Genomic DNA, 24,434 nt, shown 5'->3' on the forward strand with positions numbered 1-24,434 from the left:
AGAGAGAGAGAGAGAGAGGGAGAAGAGGGAGAAGAGGGAGAGAGGGAGAGAGAGAGAGAGAGAGAGAGAGAGAGAGAGAGAGAGAGAGAGAGATCCCAGTGGGACGGTTACGATTCAGCCCTTTAGGGTGTCACAGTGGGTTAGCCCTGCAGTCTCTCAGTACCGAGGTCCTAGGTTCGATCCTGGCTCTGGGTCACTGTCCGTGTGGAGTTTGCACATTCTCCCCGTGTTTGCGTGGGTTTCACCCTCGCAACCCAAAGATGTATGAATTGGGTACTCTTAAATTTATATTAAATTTGAAACAAGATTCAGCCCTTCCAAATTAAAGGCGTGCCTACGGAGAACATCGAGAGCTGCACAGCAGGCTCAGGGGAACTGGTTGGCCAGTGTTGCCATGGACAGCCACACCCGTGGAAAATATTATGCTCTGAAATGTGCTGCTTTAAGGTGGTGAATAACAGCTGTACGTAGTACTCCCAAAATAAACTCTGTGTATTCAGAGGACGCTTGACTCACGAGCAACACCCACTTGGAATTCTGGGTAGCGTGGTAGCCCTGGCTGGCTCGACAGGTTCAAATTCCACCACGGCCGCTCATGGAATTTAGATTCAATTAGTTAAACAAAGTTAGGTCAGCGACGGTGCCCATGGCAACTACCAGTCAGTTCAATGGATGGGCAACAAATACCACATCGCACTAAAGAATACTTAAAAAATATATATCGGCCCTCGAACAGAGTAGCATTCTGGGTCTTTTGAGGGCAGTTACTTCAGATGGGCCAGACCAGATTTTCCCCAGAGAAGAATCCCACTGAATCGGACAGTGCACAAGGAGGCCATTCGGCCCATCGAGTCTGCACTGATCTTTTGAAAGAGCGCCCCCACCTCGACCCACTCCCCCACCCCTACCTAACCCAAGGGGCAATTGTTCATGGCCAATCCACCTAACCGGCGCATGTTTGGGCTGTGGGAGGAAACCGGAGCACCCGGAGGAAACCCACGCAGACACGGGGAGAACATGCAGACTCCGCACAGACAGTGACCCAAGCCGGGAATCGAACCTGGGACACTGGGGGCAGCAGTGATACCTGCTTTGCTTCTTGAAAGGACATTAGAACAAAGAAAAGTACAGCACAGGAACAGGCCCTTCGGCCCTCCAAGCCTGTGCTGACCATGCTGCCCGTCTAAACTAAAATCTTCTACACTTCCGGGGAATCGTATCCCTCTATTCCCATCCTATTCGTGTATAAAGAACAAATAAAAGTACAAACCAGTGAACCGGATGGGTTTATAACCAACAATCGATGATAGTTGCACGGTCTCCGTTGCGGAGACTAGTTTGATATTCCAGGTTTTACCAAATGGAGTTAACTCCCACCAGCTGCCCTGGTCATTCCCTGCATTATTCGCCCAGTGACATTCCCAGGGCAGACCTCTCGCCTCTGCCCACACAGCACCCACTTCCTGATCAACTCCGTGCCAGGAACTGTTGAGTCAATGCCAGCAGGGCAGGGGGTTACCATCAGTACCCTGGTTCGGCTTGCAATCTCTCCACCAAGCACAAGGAGGCAGAGTTACACCCGCTGCGCTCAATGAGGCAGGCTGCCCGCGCAGGGAAGGCACGGTGCTCTCAACTCCTGGTCTTGGGTCAGGAGAAACCACGACAGCAGCATGGAAAAGCACTGGTCTGACGAGCAGACCAGTTTTTCATCTTGAATCGAGGGAATGCTACTCTGTTCGTGGGCCGATATATATTTTTTTTTAAAGTTTTTCATCTTGAATCGATAAACCGGAGCACCCGGAGGAAACCCACGCAGACACAGGGAGAACGTGCAGACTCTGCACAGACAGTGACCCAGCGGGGAATCGACCCTGGAGCTGTGAACACATGCTGCGTGGTGACAGCTGCCCGGGGCTAAAGCAAACTGGTTCAGATAGCTCCAATCTGACTTCAAATGGGCACAGGGCCACTGCACAGAGCCGTGCCTGGCTCTGCCGCAAAGCTGGTGATCTCACGCAGAGACACACAGCAAGCCAGCGGGAAATGTTACACCCTGGTGGTAAGGAGCTGGGAGTTTGGAGCTCACACACGTTGCAGCCAATTGCGCCACCTCCTGGGAGAAGAGTAGTACTGGAAACAATTCTGGCTTTTGCGAAGCTCCCAGCTTAATATACCGAGGATCAGGCGAAACACCCCCCCCCCCCCCCGCAGGCAGCTCACGTTCCAGGGCAACCCCATCCAAACCACGGTCCGTTTCCGGACTCTGTCGCACTTAACCAGCTCATCGCTGGTGATTTGGGGCAGCACAGTAGCACAGTGGATAGCACTATGGCTTCACAACGCCAGAGTCCCAGGTTCCATTCCCCGCTGGGTCACTGTCTGTGCGGAGTCTGGACGTTCTCCCCCGTGTCTGTGTGGGTTTCCTCCGGGTGCTCCGGTTTCCTCCCACAGTCCAAAGACATGCAGGTTAGGTAGATTGGCCATGATAAATTGCCCTTGATGACCAAAAAGGTTAGATGGGGTTGCGGAGATCGGGTGGAAGTGAAGGCTTAAGTGGGTCGGTGCAGAAGCGATGGGCCGAATGGCCTGCTTCTGCACTGTATGTTCTAAGGTGCATTCCCTTCCCCATGGGTTTGTTCAAGAAGCAACGGGGCCTGACCTGGAGCATCTAGTCATTAACGTACCTCTGGCCCTCCACTCTGACACTGGGAGTGCTCCCAAAGGAATCCCATCTATCCCTCTCAGTGGCCAGGGTGACGGGAATTGAACTCAACCCATCGGCACCTCACTATCACACAGCAAGAGAGACCCAGCTGGAGCAGCAGTCGGGGGGTGGGGAGAGAAGAGACACCACAGGGACAAGGGCTGCAAGTGACCACGGGGATTATTCCACACCGACACAACCCGCCTTCAATGTCAGCTTTACAACGTACCAGGCTCCAGGTCCAGAATCATATCCAACGCTTGCCGATAATGAGGCACTTGTTCGTTCAGCCCTGTCAAGTTGAACTTGTCCTGAATGTAATCTTCATCAACCTGGGTGGGAGAAACAGAAGGATGAGCAAACACAGACTTGGGCAAGGCCACAGGTTGGGAATGGCCGTCCGCAACTAACAAAGGATTCACCACCAACTAAATATATCTCCCTAGTATAGAAATCAACGAGAGAATCCTTAACTATGAGACCATTAATTAATCCCTTCACATTAGACAATAGCAATTCCAGAGTAGCCTAATCACTGCTTGGCATTACCATCGCTAAAACTCACACCATCAACATCATGGCTGTTACCATTGACCACAAAGTAAACAGTATCAGCCATATTAATACTTGTTTGATTAAAGCTTGATTAATACTTGATTAATGCTTGATTGATTAATGCTTGATTGGCGACCCTTCCACAAACATTCCACCTCCGATGGACAGTGTCAGCCGTGTGCACCATCGACAAGATTCACTGCAGGAACTGACCGAGGTTCCTCAGGCAGCACCTTCCAAACCCACAGCCACCACCATCTAGAACAGGGGTGGGCAAACTTTTCCGTGCAAGGGCCACATTCAGAAATTCACAATTCACAAAGGGCCGCATAGTATATTAAGTAAAATAATTACTTCACCCGGTTATGATTCTGGGCGCCTCATATAGAACCCTCGACGTTGTGCTGAGCAATGATCACCCTACTCAAGTCGACGTATCCACCCTATACCAGTAAGTAACCCAACAGCCCCCCCCATTAACCTTAAAAAAATTAAAAAAAAAAAAAAATTAAAAAAATTTTTTTTTTTTTTAATGACTTGGTGGGCCGCAGAAATACCTTTGGCGGGCCGCATGCGGCCCGCGGGCCGTAGTTTGCCCACCCCTGATCTAGAAGGACAAGAGCAGCAGATACCTGGGATCACCTCCCCCACCTGGAGGTTCCCTTCCAAGTCACTCCCCATCCTGACTGGGAAATATATCGGCCGTTCCTTCAGTGTCGCCGGGTCCAAATCCTGGAGCTCCCTCCCTAACAGCACGGTGGGTGTACCTACACCTCAGGGACTGCAGCGGCTTCAAGACGGCAGCTCAGCACCACCTTGTCGAGGGGCAATTAGGGATGGACAATAAATGCTGGTCTAACCAGCGACACTCACATCCTGTAAATTAATATTTAAAATGAACATAATAGGGGTCCACAGATCATTCAGTACGATCAAGAGTTATCTGCTGACTCTACTCCACTTTCTAACCTGCTCCTCATATTGCTTCAGTCCTCCAGGACAATGCGCCCGTCCCAATCTTTGCACATATACAACCATTGGAGCAGCCACAACCCCTCTGGGGGGGGGGGGGGGGGGGGGGAGAATTCCAAAGAGTTACAACCCTTTGAGGAAAGACAATCCTCCTCATCTCAGTCTCAAGTGGTTCACCCCTTGCCCTCAAAATTCTCCCCCTCCCACCACTCCCTCAATTAGATCTCCCGACCAGCGGATTCACCCCCAGCATCCATCCTGTCAAATCCCCTCAGAATCTAGCACGTTACAATGAGATAATCTCAGTCTTCTAAACTCAAGACTACAGCCCCAATTTACTCACCACACGAACTAACGCAGTGAACCTTCACCGTATCGTCCCCAAGCTAATCATATTTTTAAAATAAATTGAGTACCCAATTGTTTTTTTTCCAATTAAGGGTCAATTTAGCAGGCCAATCCACCTAATCTGCACATCTTTGAGTTGTGCGAGTGAGACTCATGCAGACACGGGGAGAATACATCGTGCAGAAGGAGGCCATTCGGCCCATCGAGTTTTCACTGACCCACTTAAGCCCTCATTTCCACCCTATCCCCTAACTCAATAACCCCTCCAAACCTTTTTAGAGACTAAGGGCAATTTAGCGTGGCCAATCCGCCTAACCTGCACGTCTTTGGACAATGGGAGGAAACTGGAGCACCCGGAGGAAACCCACACACACAGGGAGAACGTGCAAACTCCACACAGACAGTAACCCAGCAGGGAATCGAACCTGGGGACCCTGGCACTGTGAAGCTACAGTGCGAGCCACTTGTGCAGTTACAGTGCTGCCCATAGCTTACTGTCACAAGTGGGCTTCAGTGAAGTTACTGTGAAAAGCCCCTAGTCGCCACATTCCGGTGCCTGTTCGGGGAGGCTGGTACGGGAATTGAACCCACACTGCTGGCCTTGTTCTGCATTACCAGCTAGCTGCTTAGCCCTCTGTGCTAAGCCAGCCTCTTAATGTACAAACTCCACAGGGACAGTGCCCTGGGGGCGGGATCGAACCCGGGTGATCAGTGCCGTGAGGCAGCAGTGCTAACCACTGTGCCGCCCTCTCCAAGTTAATCACATCCTTCCTTGGAGACCCAAACTGTGCACAGTTTGGTTTCAGCAAAGTCTGACACACCTGCAGCAAAGATGCCAGATTTTTGTATTCCAATCTCCTTGCAATAAAAGGCCAACAAGCCAATTGTTTACCGGACCTGCACAGTTTGTGTTGCTCGTCGGAACACACCCAAGGCACATTTACAAGCAATGTTTTGTTTTAAAGAGTCTGCTTTTGTATTCCTATCCCCAAAACAAATTAGCTCACGCTGATCCACATTACACTCCATCTGCCACATTGCTGCCCATTCAACTAACCTGTCTGCCTTCTCCTTCTCCTCACAGCTTACATTCCCTAAACGTGTTAAATTCCCACCTAGCTTTTCATTCCCACCACAAAACTTGGAATATAATATTATATAATAATCTTTATTGTTACAAGTAGGCTTACATTAACACTGCAATGAAGTTACTGTGAAAAGCCCCTAGTCGCCACATTCCAGCGCCTGTTCGGGTACACTGAGGGAGAATTCAGAATGTCCAATTCACCTAACAGCACGTCTTTCGGGACTTGTGGGAGGAAACCGGAGCACCCGGAGGAAACCCACGCAGAGACGGGGAGAACGTGCAGACGCCACACAGACAGTGACCCAAGCCGGGAATCGAACCCGGGACCCTGGCGCTGTGAAGCAACATTGCTAACTGTGAATGTGTTTTTGTATAATACATATGGCTCAAAAAGAGAACTTCAGAAACTTAGAATTGCTGCTCTTGTGAGTTAAGTTTTAGTTCTGTTATTTTATTTCTTCCCCCCCGTTTACAGTTGTGACCTTTGATACACTTTTTGTAACTGAGCTACTTAGGGATTATTCGAGTCAGTTAACTACAGCCATGCAATAAAGTTGGCAACAATTCCTTCACTCCACTCCCACCTGTCACAGGGCACTGACTATTGTCGATTCAATAGGGGGAATGTCATAAAGACCCATGTGTTCACCAATCTGCCGTCCAATTTTGGGGACACTATTCTGCTACTTTATCTAACTGTTAATATAGATTACACCTGCCTTCCAGTCTGGGACCAGCATGGTAGCAGTGGTTAGCACAGTTGCTTCACAGCTCTGGGGTCCCAGGTTCAATTCCCCGCTGGGTCACTGTCTGTGCGGAGTCTGCACGTTCTCCCCGTGGCTGCGTGGGTTTCCTCCGGGTGCTCCGATTTCCTCCCACAGTCCAAAGATGTTCTGGTTGGGTGGATTGGCACTGATCAATTGCTCTTAGAATCCAAAAAGGTTGGGTGAGATTACGGGAATAGGGTGGAGGTGTGGGCTTGGGTAGGGTGCTCTTTCCAAGGGCTGGTGCAGACTCAATGGGCTGAATGGCCTCCTTCTGCACTGTAAATTCTATGACCCAATTCTCTATCCATGCTAATTTTACCCTCAATTCCATGACCTTATCTTGCATATTGACTTTGTGTAGCACCTTATTGAATGTTGTGTTTGGAAACGCGTGAATACTACGTCTACTGGTTCCCTTTTACCTACCCTAACATTAAGTGTGTCTAATCATAGGGCTGCACGGTGGTGCAGTGTGTAGCACTACAGCCTTACGGCGCCGAGGTCCCAGGTTCGATCCCGGCTCTGGGTCACTGTCCGTGTGGAGTTTGCACATTCTCCCCGTGTCTGCTTGGGTTTCACACAAACAACCCAAAGATGTGCAGGCTAGGTGGATTGGCCACGCTAAATTGCCCCTTAATTGGAAATATGAATTGGGTACACTAAAATTTTTTTAAAGAAAAAGTGTGTCTAATCATACTATGATTTTCTCAGCGTATTAAGATTTTTAAAAAAATCCGTGCGAGAGATGGAAGTGTCGCTGGCTCGTCTGCCATTTATTGCCCAACCCTAGTGGCTGCACTCGAGATGGTTGTGGTGAGCTGCCTTCGTGAACCGCTGCAATCCCATTGCCGCTGGGGAAGGAATCACAGGATTCTGACCCAGCAATAGTGAAGGAACGGCCGATATATTTCCAAGTCGTTGCGTGGCTTGGAGGGGACCTCGGCCTGCGAGGTTGCAGAGGGGACAGGTCTGGAAGGTGCTGTCAAAGGGGCTTTGGGGAGCTACTCCAGTGCAGCCTGCAGAGGAGATGGCGCACACTGGCCACTGACAGTTTACTGCCAAGCATCATCACCATCAACTGGTGCAATCGCCATGGCAATACCTCCACCAATCAGAGTCCACTAGGCAACCAATTGACACTCTCTTCTCACACAGCATAAATTTGATTTCCTCGCATTGGAATGTCCCGAGTACAGGATGCAAAGCTTCAACAAGATAAAAGAAGTCTCTCTTTTCAGCAAACCCAAGTTCTGTGCTACCGAACCTCTATTTGGATAAATGTTTATTTTAGCTACTCTCCTCCTTTCTAAACTCCTGACAATTGATTTTTAATATCCCTGGGCAGTTTGCCCATAATTCACTTTCTCTCCCCCCCCCCCCCCCCCCCTCCTTTTAAACCTTTGGCTTATCCTTTCCTCGCTTTAATCATTCCCCCAATCCCAACGTTCACTGTAATTCATCACAACACTTTAATCCTGACCTTTTAATCTAATACTACCCTTAACTTCCAGAGTAAGTCACCAATGGATCACTCTCGCTGAGCTTCAGATTTTTAATGGGATGTATATTTGTTGAAGAGAAAAGCCTGGCCCCCCTGACACATCTGCCATCAGCACCTGGCTTTTCACTCTCCCTTCAGAGTTTGACTTGGGTTTGGGTACAAGGCGACACCCATGCACTTTCCAGGTAGCCAATCAGAAGCAAGACAGCAGCAACTTCAACGGTAATAAAAGCTGCTCACATCACATTGAAACACGGAAATGGGCTAGATAGAATTTATAGTGCAGAAGGAGGCCATTCGGCCCATTGAGTCTGCACCAGCTCTTGGAAAGAGCACCCTACTTAAGCCCACACCTCCACCCTAACCAGAGGGCAATTTAGCATGGCCAATCCACCTAACCTGCACCCGGAGGAAACCCACGTAGACACAGGGAGAAGGTGCAGACTCCACACAGAGAGTGATCCAAGCGGGAATCAAACCTGGGACCAGAGCATTGTGAAGCCACAGTGCTAACCATTATGCTACCATGGTGCCCCAAAGATGGGGCGAGTCGCCCACTGCTGGGAGGCAGATTCTCTGCAAGAGTGGCTTAAAACGCTTCTCATGTTAACTTCCCCCGCCATTGGAATCGGCGGCAATTGTAGCGACCATCACATCCCTCCCCGCCCTCAAACCTGGGACCTAACAGCACATTGAATGAAATCGGAAGCCTTCTCCTGTTTCCGTGAGCAGCACTTTCACACTGCCACAGAACCGTGGGAGAATGCGACGAGTGGTAGAACGGTGGGAGGTGCCGGATGATCAGGTTATCAGCAGGCTTTCAAAAGGTAGGGCGAGACAACACCTGGACTTCAAATTCTCATCCGTGTGGCCCCTCCCACCCGCGCTGACGGCCTTCCTGCTTCTACCACCACCTCCTCCAAACCTACGGCCAGAGATACCCGTGTTCCTCCAACCATCACCCACTCGTGGGCTCCCAGTTCCCACCAGCTGGTGGCCACAAATACAAATTGTGTATATGTCCAAACCCCCCCGACCAGCTGTTTTTTCACTGGGATCGGTTCCAGATTTTTGCCTGCCAGCACCCCCCCCCCCCCCCTCCACAGGGTAACCTGCGAGAGTCTACCGCGTCAAAAGACACCCGGTATAAACGCAAGTTGCCCTGCTATTTTGATTGATCCAGTGCTGGGGGTCAGGCCGGTGGGCAGGAAACAAGTGCACGTAACTGGGAAACAATCCAACAAGCTATTTGTCACTACATTTCAAAAGTGATGCAATTTTGCAATACTTTGACATGGTATAGTGTTTGTAAATGTAAGTATTATCGCTGTGTGCCATTTCCAGAACAATACATGATCACTATCTGTGGATAGAGTTAGAGGAAATGATGGCCCCTCCCTGGGGTTATACATTTACTGACAAGCCCTCAGTTCGACCAGAGACTATGCAATAGGAGAGGAATATCAACATTCAAATTAGGAGGATGAGGCCACTCGGCCAATCGAGCCTGCTCCGCCATTCAATAAGGTCGCAGCTGATTGGATTGTCACCGTGACCCCATATCCTGCTGACCCCCGGTGACCTTTCACCCCCAAAAACTGTTAATCAAGAATCTATCCAGCTCGGCCTTAAAAATATTCAAAGATTCTGCTTCCCCTGCCTTTTGAGGAAGGGAGTGCACAATACTCCAGGTGTGGTCTCACCAATGTCCAGTACGACTGAAGAAAAACCTCCCTACTTTTGTAATCAATTTGCCGCACAATAAACATTCTATTAGCTTCCCTAATCACTTGCTGTACCTCTATACCAGTCTCTGACGGTGCAGAGAAGATTTACAAGGACGATACCAGAAATGTGTGGGTATACATGTTAATGTTGTACACGCTGTGACAATTGAGCACATGCTCTACTTGTGGTTAAGAGCAGCTGATATTCAAGGGTGAAAGGTTAAGGCACAGACATCTATAAGAACCAACTCCCCCTGTGTGGAGGGTTAGGGTTAATCAGGACTTGTTCTGCTGAACTTACTTTGTGAGCTGGCCATTCTAAGATTGCCCCTTAGTATTCAGGGCAAGCGGGTTAGGTGGATTGGCCGTGCTAAAATTGCCCCTCAAGTGTCCAGGGATGAGCAGGCTAGGTGGGGTTACAGGGATGGGGGTGGGGCTTAGGTAGCGTGTTCTTTCAGAGGGTAGTTGCAGATTCAATGGGCTGAATGGCACTGTACATTCTGCACTGTAGGAACTCTCTAGTCACCTATGGCTGCCAGGCGCAAAGGGATCTTCTCAGCTCAGCACCATTCCATTCATCAGCTCAGCGGTGCTATTAAAGCAACGTGCTCATGACTGGCATTAGAAACACAAAGTAGGAGAAGGCCATTTGGCCCATCGAGCCTGGTCCACCACTCAACACGATTGTGGCTGCTCCTCTATCTCCACACCATATTCCCACCCTCTCCATGTACACATGGACACCTTTAAAGTCCAGAAATCTATTCCTTTCGAAATGTGGTGGAGAATTCCACAGGTTCACCATCCTCTTCCGTGAAGATGTTCCTTCTCATCTCAGGTCTTTGACAAGCTACCGTATGCTTCTCTTGGTCTGAGGTTGCTGCACCAGGTTAAATCTCCCGGGATCCAGGGTGAGGTAGCCAATTGGAAACAAAATTGGCTTGACGACAGAAGCCAAAGGGAGGTTACGGAGGGTTATTGTTCAAACTGGAGGACCGTGACCAGCGGTGTGCCTCAGGGATCGGTGCTGGGTCCACTGTTATTTGTGATATATATTAATGATTTGGATGTGAATGTAGGAGGTTAGTAAGTCTGTAGATGACACCAAGATTGGTGGCATAGTGGACAGTGAAGGTGGTTATATATAGATTGCGACAGGGTCTTGACCAATTGGGCCAGTGGGCTGACGAATGGCAGATGGAGTTTAATTTGGATAAATGTGAGGTGATGCATTTTGGGCGATCAAATCAGGGCAGGACCGACTCAGTTAATGGTAGGGAGTTGGGGAGAGTTACAGAACAAAGAGATCTCGGAATACAGGTTCATAGCTCCTTGAAGGTGGAGACGCAGGTGGACAGGGTGGTGAAGAAGACATTCAGCATGCTGGGTTTTATTGGTCAGAATATTGAATACAGGAGTTGGGACGTCTTGCTGAAGTTGTACAAGACATTGGTAAGATCACACATGGAATATTGTGTTCAGTTCTGGTCACCCTATTATAGGAAGGATATTGTTAAACTAGAAAGAGGGCAGAAGAGATTTACAAGGATGCTACCAGGACTTGATGGTCTGAGTTATAAGGAGAGGCTGAATAGGCTGGGACTTTTTCCCTGGAGTGTAGGAGGCTTAGGGGTGATCTTATAGAGGTCTATAAAATAATGAGGGGCATCGAGAAGATAGAGAGTCAACATCTTTTCCCAAAGGTCGAGGTGTCTAGAACTAGAGGGCAGAGGTTAAGGTGAGAGGGGATACAAAAGGGTCCAGAGGGGCAATTTCTCCACACAGACAATGGTGAGTGTCTGGAACGAGCTGCCAGAGGCAGTGGTAGAGGCGGGTACAATTTTGTCTTTTAAAAAGCAGTTAGACAGTTATATGGGCAGGGTGGGTATAGAGGGATATGGAGCAAATGCGGGAACGTGGGACTAGATTAGTGATAGAAACTGGGCGGCATGGACCAGCTGGGCCGGATTCATGCTGTAAATCTCTATGACTGAGTCTTAGATGGCCTAGCCCATATCCTGAGACTGTGACCCCTTGTTCTGGACCCTAGCACCCCCAGCCAGAGGAAACAACATCCCTGCAGCCAGTCTATCCGTCCTGTCTGAATTTTATACGTTTCAATGTGATCCCCTCTCATTCTTCTAAACCCCAGGGAATACAGGCCCAGTTGACCCAATCTCTCCTCATACGACAATCCGGCCATCCCAGGAATCAGTCTGGTCAATCTTCACTGCACTCCCTCTTATGACAAGTACATCCCATCTTGGATAAGGAGACCAAAACTGCCCACAATACTCCAGGTGCGCTCTCACCCAGGCCCTGTACAGTAAGACATCCTTGCTCCTGGACTCAAATCCTCTTGCAATGAAGACCAACATACCATTGGCGTTCCTAACTGCTTGCTGTACCTGCAAGCTTGCATTCAGTGACTGGTGTGCTAGGACACCCAGATCCCTCTGTCCATCAACTTTTCCCAATCTTTCATTTCAATAATACTCTGCCATTCTGTTTCTTCGTCCAAAGTGAACAGCTTCACATTGATCCATGTTATACTGCATCACCTTGTATTTTCCCACTCATTCAACAGGTCTCAATCACCTTGAAGCCTCTTAATATCCTCCTCGGGTCTCGCCTTGCCGCCAGGTTGTGTCATCAGTTGTATCGCAAGGTTGAGTTACATTTAGAATATTCACAATCCCCCGCCAACGTTCCCATGCAGACGAACGTGTAGATCTGCGGCCGCCTCAACAATAACTGCTCTTGGGAAGCGAGTTAGCCATAACCCTCTTTCAGAAACTCACCTCGCAGAAGAACTCATTGCCCCGCAGGCCACAGAACCAGGAAATCCACGACACTTCCTCCGAGCTGCTCATCTTTGTATCCTCTGAAAGAGGAAGGAGAGTGATGAGTGAGTGAAAAGGAAAATCAAAGGCCCTCATTGTCACCAGGGAAGGGGGAGGGGGGCACAACAGCCTGACTATTCCTAAATTTAACCGGAGTGCCAGGAGATTCCAGTCACCCTCAGCACTCGACATCTTGGCCTCAAACTGCACCTCGTTCTATATTCTCCCCTCTTGCCTCGAGTGGCCCTTCTGCACACGTCAGCCGATAGGCTGAATTAGCTACTCTCCCGTGAAAGGCATCGCCGCTGCGCCCAATCATGCTCTCATCCCCGTGTACATTCCTTCACTCTCTCTCGCCTGTTGAAGGATCAATGGAGTGGGTAAAAGCATGAACGGGAGGGGTGACTTATCCAGGGAATGCTGCAAGTGTATTACACTGCCACTCCTGCTGCTCTTCCCCCCCACCCTCAGCTAGCTCCATAAGACCATAAGACATAGGAGCAGAATTAGGCCACTTGGCCCATCGAGTCTGCTCCACCATTCAATCATGGCTGATACTTTTCTCATCCCCATTCTCCTGCCTTCTCCCCACAACCCCTGATTGATCAATAACCTATCTCTGTCTATAAGACACTCAGTGAATTAGCCTCCACAGCCTTCTGCGGCAAAGAGTTCCACAGGTTCACCACCCTCTGGCTGAACAAATACCTCACTTACCTCGGTTTTAAAGGATCGTCCCGCAGTGCAGGTTATCGGTTACCCTACAGCAAGCAGCATTAGCCATTTAAACCCTACCCTTCTATGATTTCCAGCATGTCTTCGCAGCGATATAATGAAGCGACAACACATCCCCTCTCCCTCCTCCCACTGCGCGCCTGCCCGCACCCCCCAGTTATTTTCATCAAGCCGCCACTGACAGACAGATACACGTGCAGAGGAATTTAAAAGCATAAAGCTCAGAACACAAAACCAGAGGGGGTATGGGCAGTCTGGGCCATTTGATGATTGAGATTAGGAGAAATCCCTTCACTGTGAATCCTTGGAGTTCTTGGAAAGCTCCATCGTCGATATTATTGAAGCTGGTGATTGATATTGTTCACACGTGACGTGCTGGGTGGGGGGTGGGGACTATCAGGCGAATGGAGTCTGATTGGGAGATGGAATCGGAAGTGCCTAACAAATATTGCGAATGGCAGCTATCTCGGTATCTCGTGTGTCGTAGTCACAGCATCTGCTGCTCCAGAGATGCTGAGTGGTAGAGACACTCCTGTGCATTGTCTAAATTCTTAAAAGGGATTCAGGGGGCAGAGACCCGGGTGTCAAGGTGCAGAGATCATTCAAGTGGCAGGACAAGTAGAGGGAGCAGTTACTAAAGTACAGAGTATTCTGGGCTTTATTAATGGGGCACAGAGTACAAGGCCTGGGCTGAACTTCAACAAGACACTAGTTAGACCCCAGCTGGAGTATTGTGCCCAGTTCTGGGTGTCACACGATAGGAAGGATGTGAACACATTGGAGAGAGAGAGAGCAGGAGAGGTTTACAAGACAGTTCCAGGGATGAGAAACGTCAGTGATTAGGAGCGATTGGAGAAGTTGGGAATGTTCTCCTTGAAGAGCAGGAGGTTGAGAGGGGATTTGATTGAGATGGTCAAACTCACAAGGGGGCTGGACAGAGTCAATGGGGAGAAACTATTCCACTTCTCAAAAGGATCGAGAATGAGGGGGCACAGATTTAGTGATTTGCAAAAGAAGCAAATGCGACGAGGAAAAACTTTTTCCCCCACAGCGAGAGGTTGGGGTCTGGAATGTGCGGCCTGGAAGTGAGGTGGAGGCAGGTTCAATGGAGATATTGAAGAGGGCGTTCGGTGATTATTTGAATAGAAACAATGTGCAGGGGTTCCTGGGAAAGACAGGGGAACGGCACTGAGTCACGGTGCTCGTTTGGAGAGCCAGTGTAGACAGGAACTGCCGAATGGCCTCCTTCAGCCCCGTGACGGCTCTGCAATTCTGAGAGGTTTGGTGCACAAGATTCACTGCTGGAACTGACCGAGGTTCCTCAGGCAGCACCTTTAAAACCCACGGCCACCACCATCTAGAAGGACAAGAGCAGCAGATACCTGGGATCACCCCCCCACCTGGAGGTTCCCCATCAAGTCACTCCCCATCCTGACTGGGAAATATATCGGCCGTTCCTCAGAAATGATAAAGAGTAGGCCATTTGACGCTTCGAGCCTACTCCCGCTATTCAATACGATCACAGTTAATTGTCAATCGGAATGCCATGTTCCCGCTCTCGCCCCTGGGCGCCATTAAAATCTAAAAAATGATCTTTCTCCTTCTCGAATACAGCCCGTAACTTGGCCGCCACAGCCTTCCGTGTGGAGAGAATTCCACAGGTTCATCACCCTCCGAGTGAAGACTTTTCTCCTCAACCTCCACTCTAAACGGTCTATCCCAGCTGCTGCAGTTCAAGGTGGTGAGTGCTCATCACCACCTTCCCAACGGGAAATAAATGCTGTATCTAGCAACACCCACAGCCCGTAAACAAATTAAAAAAAAACAAGCACTGGCTGGCACACGCTACAGGAAAAATCTGAAAAATAGCACAGTGAATCCACATCTCTATCCGTTCAGAGTCACCACGACAACCTTGTTTTGTTTTTACACAGATGCACTCAATATCATTGGTAGGTTCTGCCACATTACACCAGAATAGTTTAAGATTGCAATCGGAGCGGATCAGGGCGTGTTCTTTGATAATGGGATGACGCTAGACGTGGGAAGCATACCATGATTCGAGATGATCGCTCCACAGAGGGGCAAGGAAGCAAGCTATGGTTCAATCATCGTTATTTGTTGCTGCAAATTTCTTCCCGATCCTTCCAGACACTAAACAGGTCACCAGGGGAGCGGAGGGGAGGAGGGGAAGAGCAGAAATTCTCCAGCGCTGCGAGAAGGAAGTGCAGAATCAACCCGTGTGGAAGGTCGCAGGTTTGGGCGATTAAAAGCAAGGGACAGTGCGATCGAAGGCCCCCAATTAGTGCCCCATGTTAACCACTCCGCTCTTAACACAATAACGGAACTCACCACCGCACATCCTCTTTCTGCAGGGAGGATGGGCAACAACCCTTGGGGGGTGGGGGAGAAATGCCCGCAAACTTACTGCCCAACTGGCGTCGCCAACATGCCTTTGATCAGCTGACAGGAACCATGCCTGCAGTGGGTGAAGATGGAGAAGTCAGTTTTCCCTCCGCACCTCAAAGACATTCCGCGCCGCCACCCCTCTCACTCTCTCGATCTCTCTCCTCCGAGCCAATCACAGGCCCTCGGGCAGAAAGGACACCAGGTTTCGTGACTGAGACACAAAAGCGGCAGAGAACTATTTTGCAAGCTAGTAACCAGAGGTCACAGATTTATGATTAATGCCAGGGTTGCACCCTCGCTTACAGGCCATAAGGTCGAGGGTTTAAGTTTAACCCTGGGAGGCTTGTGAGCAAACATCGATGCTCCCTGAGCAGTATGGAGGGAGGGGAGCGCTACACTCTCCTCCCTCAGAAGCACTATCGGCTGGGCAAGACGTGAATCCGAGGACATGGCTTCACGCCCCCTGATGTCAAAGATTTTGCGGCCCTACTTTCCGCTGACGCCATGCATGTGCAGTTGTACTGTTTTATTCCGTGACATCATTGCGGGAGACAGGATGTGCAGTGGCCAGGAGCAGAGATGCCGATCAAACAGTTGTTAAGTGCGGGGTTAACGGAGCTTTATCTTTTCGGGGGGCTTGGCGAGGGAAGGAATGGCAGGCTTGTCATCAGCCCAGTGCTGGTTCCAAACATTGGCATCCCACTTTCGCAGCTAGGGGGCTTCTTCCCATTGGATCCTGTTCGGATCCTGAAACCATCCAGCCAGTTTCAGCCCCGTGACAGGCAAGCATTCGAGGCCTCCTCACACTTCCTGGATCTCTCGCTCCAGGGCATGAATCCGAGCCCGTCTCCGGGAAGAAGCCCCAGAACTGCAAACGTGGGATACGGAGGTTGCAATCCAGGATAAACTCCAACTGGCACACTCTGTCTCCCGCAAGTGAAGCTCACGTGCACAGATAAGTAACGGTGGCCATCTTGTGTTTCAAAATGGAGGAGGTGAGCTACACCTGGCCTCCTGGTTGACCGCTGTGCACAAACAACAATATTGATATTAACTGCACATCACCAAAATATATTGTGTGGCCCTTATTGCATTGCTATCTGTGGGACCTTGCTCAATGCAAATTGGTTACCACATTTTTACATTCCTGTCAATTGACACCCCCTCTCCTGCCACATCCCTGCACACAGTATTTCAAAAGTCTTTAATTAATTAATTAGAGCTTTGGGATGTCCTCGCGATGCCAAAGGAGCTGGATAAATGCAGGATCTTTAGGTTTTAAGAAAACCTAATCATAATCCCTTTCCATCCAGCCAGGAACTGGAGGACACTTCGGGTCGGCTTTAACGAATTGTGCCAATGCGCGCGCACGCACACACGCGCGCACACACACGCGCGCGCACACACTCGCGCGCACACACGCGCGCACACACACACACACGCGCGCACACACACACACACACACGCGCACACACACACACACACGCGCACACACACACACACGCGCACACACACACACACACACACGCGCGCGCACACACACACAGACACACAGACACACAGACACACAGACACACAGACACACAGACACACAGACACACACACACACACACACAGACAATTCATCAGAATCTCAGAGGACAATACAAACTCAGCCCCTCGCGCCTGCTCCGCCATTCAATATCATCGTAGGCTGCGGATTGTAATCTCAACCCCACATGCCTGCCGACACCGTCCTTCCTCTGCCTGAAATATATTCCAGGCCCTGCTTCCACCGATCTCTGGGGAAGAGTGAGTTCCAGAGACTCTCAACCAACGGAAAAAAACATGTGTTGTGTGTGTAACGGGGGACTCCTTATTTTTATACTGTACGTCCCTTTGTTCTGGTCTCTCCCACAAGAGGAAACATCCTCTCAGCATCCACATTGTCACATCTCCTCAGGATCCAATGTTTCAAAAAGATACATACATAGATACATAGAAGATAGGAGCAGGAGGGGACCATTCGGCCCATCGAGCCTGCTCCGCCATTCATCACGATCATGGCTGATCATCCAACTCAATAGCCGAATCCTGCTTTCTCCCCATAGCCTTTGATCCCATTCTCCCAGAGTGCTATATCCAGTCGCCTCCTGAATATAATCCTCCCTCAGTCCTCTAAACTCCCAAGGGTACAGGCCTAGCCTGTCCAACCTTTCCTCGTAAGATAGTTCCGCTTCCACCCCAGGTTTCAGTGGGGTGAGCCTCTTCTGAACTGTTTCCAATGCATTGATATCCTAAATAAGGAGACCAAAACTGCAGACATATGTTGGGCGTGTTCGAACCAAACTGGAAGAGGGTCCCGTGACAAGCGCACTTAGCCGAGTGATCAATGAATTTTGACCAGAGGCAGAGAAACTGCCCATTCATCCGCAACTAACTCACCAAACGGGCAACTCTTTGGAAAGATACAATACATTTCTTAGCCCGCAATTCAGGCTGCTGTTTAAACTCCGGTCTGCAAACCTCAAAAGCAGGGCTCACACTGCCCAACTGCCTTCATCAACTCTGAGCCTCCTCAAGAGGATGTTCCGCTGAGGGATTCCTGGCATCTACTGTAGAGCAGATCCAGTGTCTGCATCGCCAATCTTACCTCGCTGCATCCCCACCAAATTGAAAGTTCTGCAAATGGTGCTTCAGCTGGCTGAACCTGCCTGAACTGTAATACCTCCATGAAGGAGCCTCTCACTGACCGCGTGTGTTTGAAGTTGTGACTAACCCCTGCGTTTGAATGTATGAATAAATTAAACCTCTCCTTCACCTGAAAAGAGCATTTGCCGCCAGTCACTTCACCGAACAAAATAAAGACAGAAAATACTACACCATCTCAAGCAGTTCTGAGAGCATCTGGGGGGGGGGGGGGGGGGGGGGGGAAGAAGAAGAGAGAGAGCGACAGAGAAAGAGAGAGAGCGACAGAGAGAGAGAGAGAGAGAGAGAGCGACAGAGAGAGAGAGAGCGACAGAGAGAGAGAGAGATAGAGAAAGAGATAGAGAGAGAGAAAAAAAGAGAGAGAATCAAAGCTGGGTCAAATAAAGCGTTTGGGGAAACACGCCGCCGCTTATTTCGAAATTTAAAATGCCTCTGCTTACGGACAGAGAGCGAGAAAATGTAGGAGTCCACATTTCCCCCCACAGCTGTCCTGAACACCCTCCATAATCTACTTCTTGCTACTCCTCGCACAGCACGGGTAGTAATCCAGAGATCACAACTTGCAAGGTCCTGCTCATTAATGTAAAAACCTGACTATGGGCCCAGGGAACCACAGGCAGCTCTCCCCTTGGAGAGCTGACTGGTGGGGATTTAACCTCAGGGTCACCACACCTCAGGCAAGGGGGATGGTTGAGAAGACAAATGCTGTATCTAGCAATGAAGGGCCTTCATTTACCTCCCCGGTATGGGAATCGAACCAGCGGTGTTGGCATCGTTCCTGGCTCCTGCAGTCGAGACAACTGAGCTAACCGCTCCTCGGTCGTTAGTTCCTAGTTTTGGCTACTCAGTATACAATAACTACAAGACAGTGGCAAGTCAAATGAAAATGAATGAAAATCGCTTATTGTCACGAGTAGGCTTCAATGAAGTTACTGTGAAAAGCCCCTAGTCGCCACATTCCGGCGCCTGTCCGGGGAGGCAGGTACGGGAATCGAACCATGCTGCTGGCCTGCTTTAAAAGCCAACGATTTAGCCGAGTGAGCGAAACCAGCCCCTGGTTTAAACTCTGGGGCAAATTAAAGCAGCCCCTTAAAGGGATAGGGCTACAAACAAAAAACAAATTCCAAATGAAACTGAAACGTTAAATCAAACTGTGATTAAGGGGGTCAATAAGGCACCCACTGTGCCCAGCTAGTGGCCAGTAAGTATGAACAGCAAAGACAGTAAATACCCCAAACTATCCATATATGGGCTGGGTACAAATTTGCTGCATATGTAACAGAGAACAAGTGATTCATTCCATTTAAAAACCTACTCTGCTTTTCAGTGGAGGCTGTGGGTGTGAACTGCCCATCTTGCAGAAAAGTGTTATTTACGGCCCTGCGTCTAGGCATGGTTTGTTGAAGCTTATACAGCAGAGGGACACAATGTCTTCGGCACAGTTAACAAGTCCCATGCAGATAGGGACAGACGAGGTCACCGGCTGGCCACAGTGAGGTCACAGGACCAGGTGATGTCACCAGCTGGCCATAGTGAGGTCACAGGGGCGGGTGAGGTCATCGGCTGGCCACAGTGCTGGGCGAGGTCACCGGCTGGCCAGTGAGGTCACAGGGCCGGGAGAGGTCACCGGCTGGCCAGTGAGGTCACAGGGGCGGGTGAGGTCATCGGCTGGCCACAGTGCTGGGCGAGGTCACCGGCTGGCCAGTGAGGTCACAGGGCCGGGAGAGGTCACCGGCTGGCTAGTGAGGTCACAGGGGCGGGTGAGGTCACCGGCTGGCCTCAGTGCTGGGCGAGGTCACCGGCTGGCCAGTGAGGTCACAGTGCTGGGCGAGGTCACCAGCTGGCTAGTGAGGTCACAGGGGCGGGTGAGGTCACCGGCTGGCTAGTGAGGTCACAGGGGCGGGTGAGGTCACCGGCTGGCCTCAGTGCTGGGCGAGGTCACCAGCTGGCCAGTGAGGTCACAGGACTGGGAGAGTGGCTCGGCACAGCGAGGTCACAGGGCCAAGCGAGGTCAAAGGGCCAGGCGAGGTCACCGATTGACCACAGTTAAGTCACGGGGCAGACGAGGTCACCAGTTGGGCACAGTGGGTGCCTTCTAGACCCCCTTAATCACATTTTGATTTAACGTTTTTAAGTTTCATTTGGGATTTGTTTTTTGTTTCAGGCCCTATCCCTTTAAGGGGCTGCCTTAATTTGCCTCGGTGTTTATTTGACTTGTCACCAAATTGGAGTAATAAGTTTGCCATCACAGTGTGGGATTCATCACAAATCAATCCAATATTCTCCCACATTGTCCAGCTGTGCTTCACTGCTTGTGGATTCCCTGACAAAATTAACAGGACGGGTGGAGGGGAACATCTGGGAAAACAGTGCCAGGCCGTTCAGTTGGGAGACACTCCTTCACACAAAAGGGTGGTAAAAATGTGGATTGCATTGTATAGTGTTGCAGGCTCAAGGGGCTGGGGGGTAATTAAGATGCTCTTGTATTGCAACAAGAACGACACCAGCCAATATGCTTCATGCGAGGTAGATGTTCCACCACAGTCTCCCCCAGATATCCTCAGCCGCCCAGTCTTCAGCCAATTCAATTCACTCCAAATGTTATCAAGAAACAGCTGAAGGCACTGGATATGGCAAAGGCTTTGCCAAATTTCTGGGAATAATACTGAAGACTTGTGTTCCCGAACCTGCCGCATCCTTAACCAAGCTGTTCCAGTACAGCTACAACATGGAAAATTGCCCGGGTGTGCCCTGCACACAAAAAGGAGGGCAAATCCAACCCAGCAATGACTGCCCTGACAGTAAGTTAGGGCAGCACGGTGGCACAATGGTTAGCATTGCTGCCTCACGGCGCCAAGGACCCGGGTTCGAATCCCGGCCCTGGGTCACTGTCCATGTGGAGTTTGCACATTCTCCCCCTGCCTGCGTGGGCCTCACCCAAAGATTGGCCACGCTAAACTGCCCCTTAATTGGAAGGAAAGAATTGGGTACTGTAAAACAATTTGTTTAAATCATCAGTAAAGTGGCGGAAGGGGTCATCAACAAGCAATATCAAGTGGCATTTCCTCAGCAATATGCAGCTCACGGATGATACGGTGGCTACAAGAGCCCGACGGTTAGCACTGCTGCCTCACAGCGCTCGGGACTATCTGTGAGGGTTTCCTCCGGGTACTCTGGTTTCCTCCCACTATCCAAAGATGTGGTTCGGTGGATTGGCCATGCTCAGCGTGTGGGGTGACAGGGATAAGACGGGGAAGTGAACCTCGGTCGGATGCTCTTTTGGAGGGTCGGCAGCCAAATGGCCTCCTTCTGTAGGGACAGGTCAGAGGCTGGGAATCCTGCAGAGAATAACTCACCTCCTGACCCCCCAAAGCCTGTCCACCATCTACAGGGCACAAGTCAGGAGTGTGATGGAAAACTCTCCACTTGCCTGGATGAACTCAGCGCCAACAACACTCCGGAAGCTAAACACCACCCAGGACAAAGCAGCTCAGCTTGATTGGCAGCCCATTCACAAATATTTACCCCCTCCACCACTGACACACAGTAGCAGCGTTCTGTACCATCTACATGATAATTATATTAATAATCTAACAATCTTTATAATTGTCATAAGTAGGCTTGCATTAACACTGCAGTGAAGTTACTGTGAAAAGCCCCTAGTTGCCACATTCTGGCGTCTGTTCGGGTACACAGAGGGAGAATTCACAATGTCCAATTCACCAAACAGCACGTGTTTCGGGACTTGTGGAAGGAAACCGGAGCACCCGGAGGAAACCCACGCAGACACGGGGAGAACGTGCAGAGTCTGCACAATGACGCAAGCCGGAAATCGAACCTGGGACCCTGGAGCTGTGAAGCAGCAGTGCTAACCACTGTGCCACCGTGCCGGCCAGAGCAGCATTGGCGGTTCAGCGGTAGAATTCTCGCCTGCCACGCGTGATGCCGGCATTCGATTCCCGGCCAATGCAAGGCTAGCCGGTGTTTCATTGAAGCTTACTTGTGACAATAATCGATTATGTTTTATTATGCGCTACAGCAACTTACCGAGGCTCCTCAGGCAGCACCTTCCAAACCCACGGCCACCACCATCTAGAAGGACAAGAGCAGCAGATACCTGGGATCACCCCCCCCCCCCCCCCCCCCCACCCCCCCCCCCACCCCCCCCCCCCCCCCCACCTACCTGGAGGTTCCCCTCCAAGTCACTCCCCATCCCGACTGGGAAATATATCGGCCGTTCCTTCAGTGTCGCCGGGTCCAAATCCTGGAGCTCCCTCCCTAACAGCACGGTGGGTGTACCTACACCTCAGGGTCTGCAGCGGCTTCAAGACGGCAGCTCAGCACCACCTGGTCAAGGGGCAATTAGGGATGGACAATAAATGGTGGCCTAGCGGGCGACGCCCATATTTCGGAAATTAATAAAAACAAGGTAATGCAATGCTGGATTTATTATCCTTAATTTACCACCTTGAATTGCTCTCGGTACTCCCACCATTAAGGAAGGACCTGTAACCACTAACTCCGGTGCTGTGAAGTTCCAATACTTTGTTGAGTGTTGCACAATGACCTCCCGTTGTCAGTGAGCAAGATGTCGCACGGGGAGCGGCCACTCAGCCCAACTGACCCGTTCCAGTGTTGATGCCCCACACCAGCCTCCTCTCACCCTTCATCTAACCCCAGAGGCCTTCTCTTCCTCTTCAGCACATTGCTGCTGCCGCCTGTTCCTATCACCCCCGCTGCCTGCTCCTACCACCCAGCTCCACAATCACACCCCCACTGCCTGTTCCTGTCACCCTGCTCCACAATCTCACCCCCACTGCCTGTTCCTACCACCCAGCTCCAAAATCTCACCCCCACTGCCTGTTCCTACCACCCAGCTCCACAATCTCACCCCCACTGCCTGTTCCTATCACCCAGCTCCACAATCTCACCCCCACTGCCTGTTCCTACCACCCAGCTCCACAATCTCACCCCCACTGCCTGTTCCTGTCACCCAGCTCCACAATCTCACCCCCACTGCCTGTTCCTACCACCCAGCTCCACAATCTCACCCCTGCTGCCTGTTCCTGTCACCCAGCTCCACATTCTCACCCCCACTGCCTGTTCCTACCGCCCAGCTCCACAATCTCACCCCCACTGCCTGTTCCTGTCACCCAGCTCCACAATCTCACCCCCGCTGCCTGTTCCTATCACCCAGCTCCACAATCTCACCCCCACTGCCTGTTCCTGTCACCCAGCTCCACATTCTCACCCCCACTGCCTGTTCCTACCGCCCAGCTCCACAATCTCACCCCCACTGCCTGTTCCTACCGCCCAGCTCCACAATCTCACCCCCACTGCCTGTTCCTGTCACCCAGCTCCACATTCTCACCCCCACTGCCTGTTCCTGTCACCCAGCTCCACATTCTCACCCCCACTGCCTGTTCCTACCGCCCAGCTCCACAATCTCACCGCCACTGCCTGTTCCTGTCACCCAGCTCCACATTCTCACCCCCACTGCCTGTTCCTGTCACCCAGCTCCACAATCTCACCCCCACTGCCTGTTCCTGTCGCCCAGCTCCACAATCTCACCCCCGCTGCCTGTTCCTACCACCCAGCTCCACAATCTCACCCCCACTGCCTGTTCCTGTCGCCCAGCTCCACAATCTCACCCCCGCTGCCTGTTCCTACCACCCAGCTCCACAATCTCACCCCCACTGCCTGTTCCTACCGCCCAGCTCCACAATCTCACCCCCACTGCCTGTTCCTATCACCCAGCTCCACAATCTCACCCCTGCTGCCTGTTCCTACCACCCAGCTCCACAATCTCACCCCCACTGCCTGTTTCTACCACCCAGCTCCACATTCTCGCCCCCACTGCCTGTTCCTGTCACCCAGCTCCACAATCTCACCCCCGCTGCCTGTTCCTACCACCCAGCTCCACAATCTCACCCCCACTGCCTGTTCCTGTCACCCAGCTCCACATTCTCACCCCCACTGCCTGTTCCTACCACCCAGCTCCACAATCTCACCCCCGCTGCCTGTTCCTACCACCCAGCTCCACAATCTCGGCCCCACTGCCTGTTCCTGTCACCCAGCTCCACAATCTCACCGCCACT

The 24,434-nt window shown here is 50.9% G+C and overlaps 1 protein-coding gene across 1 annotated transcript in view; it reads right to left on the bottom strand.

The window, feature by feature from the left end:
- The window catches only part of csnk2b (casein kinase 2, beta polypeptide), a 45,336-nt gene extending 25,563 nt beyond the window's left edge, over positions 1–19,773 (bottom strand). The window contains exons 1-3 of the mRNA XM_038816939.1: positions 19,652–19,773; positions 12,463–12,545; positions 2,927–3,036 (exon numbers count right to left, since the gene is read on the bottom strand). Coding sequence (XP_038672867.1) covers positions 2,927–3,036; positions 12,463–12,545; positions 19,652–19,730 — 272 coding nt within the window. The 5' untranslated portion in view covers positions 19,731–19,773. The remainder of the gene's footprint in view (positions 1–2,926; positions 3,037–12,462; positions 12,546–19,651) is intronic.
- Positions 19,774–24,434: the final 4,661 nt, after the last annotated feature.

The sequence above is a fragment of the Scyliorhinus canicula genome, chromosome 13 (assembly GCF_902713615.1).
Source record: "Scyliorhinus canicula chromosome 13, sScyCan1.1, whole genome shotgun sequence".
NCBI classification, from domain to species: Eukaryota; Metazoa; Chordata; class Chondrichthyes; order Carcharhiniformes; family Scyliorhinidae; genus Scyliorhinus; species Scyliorhinus canicula.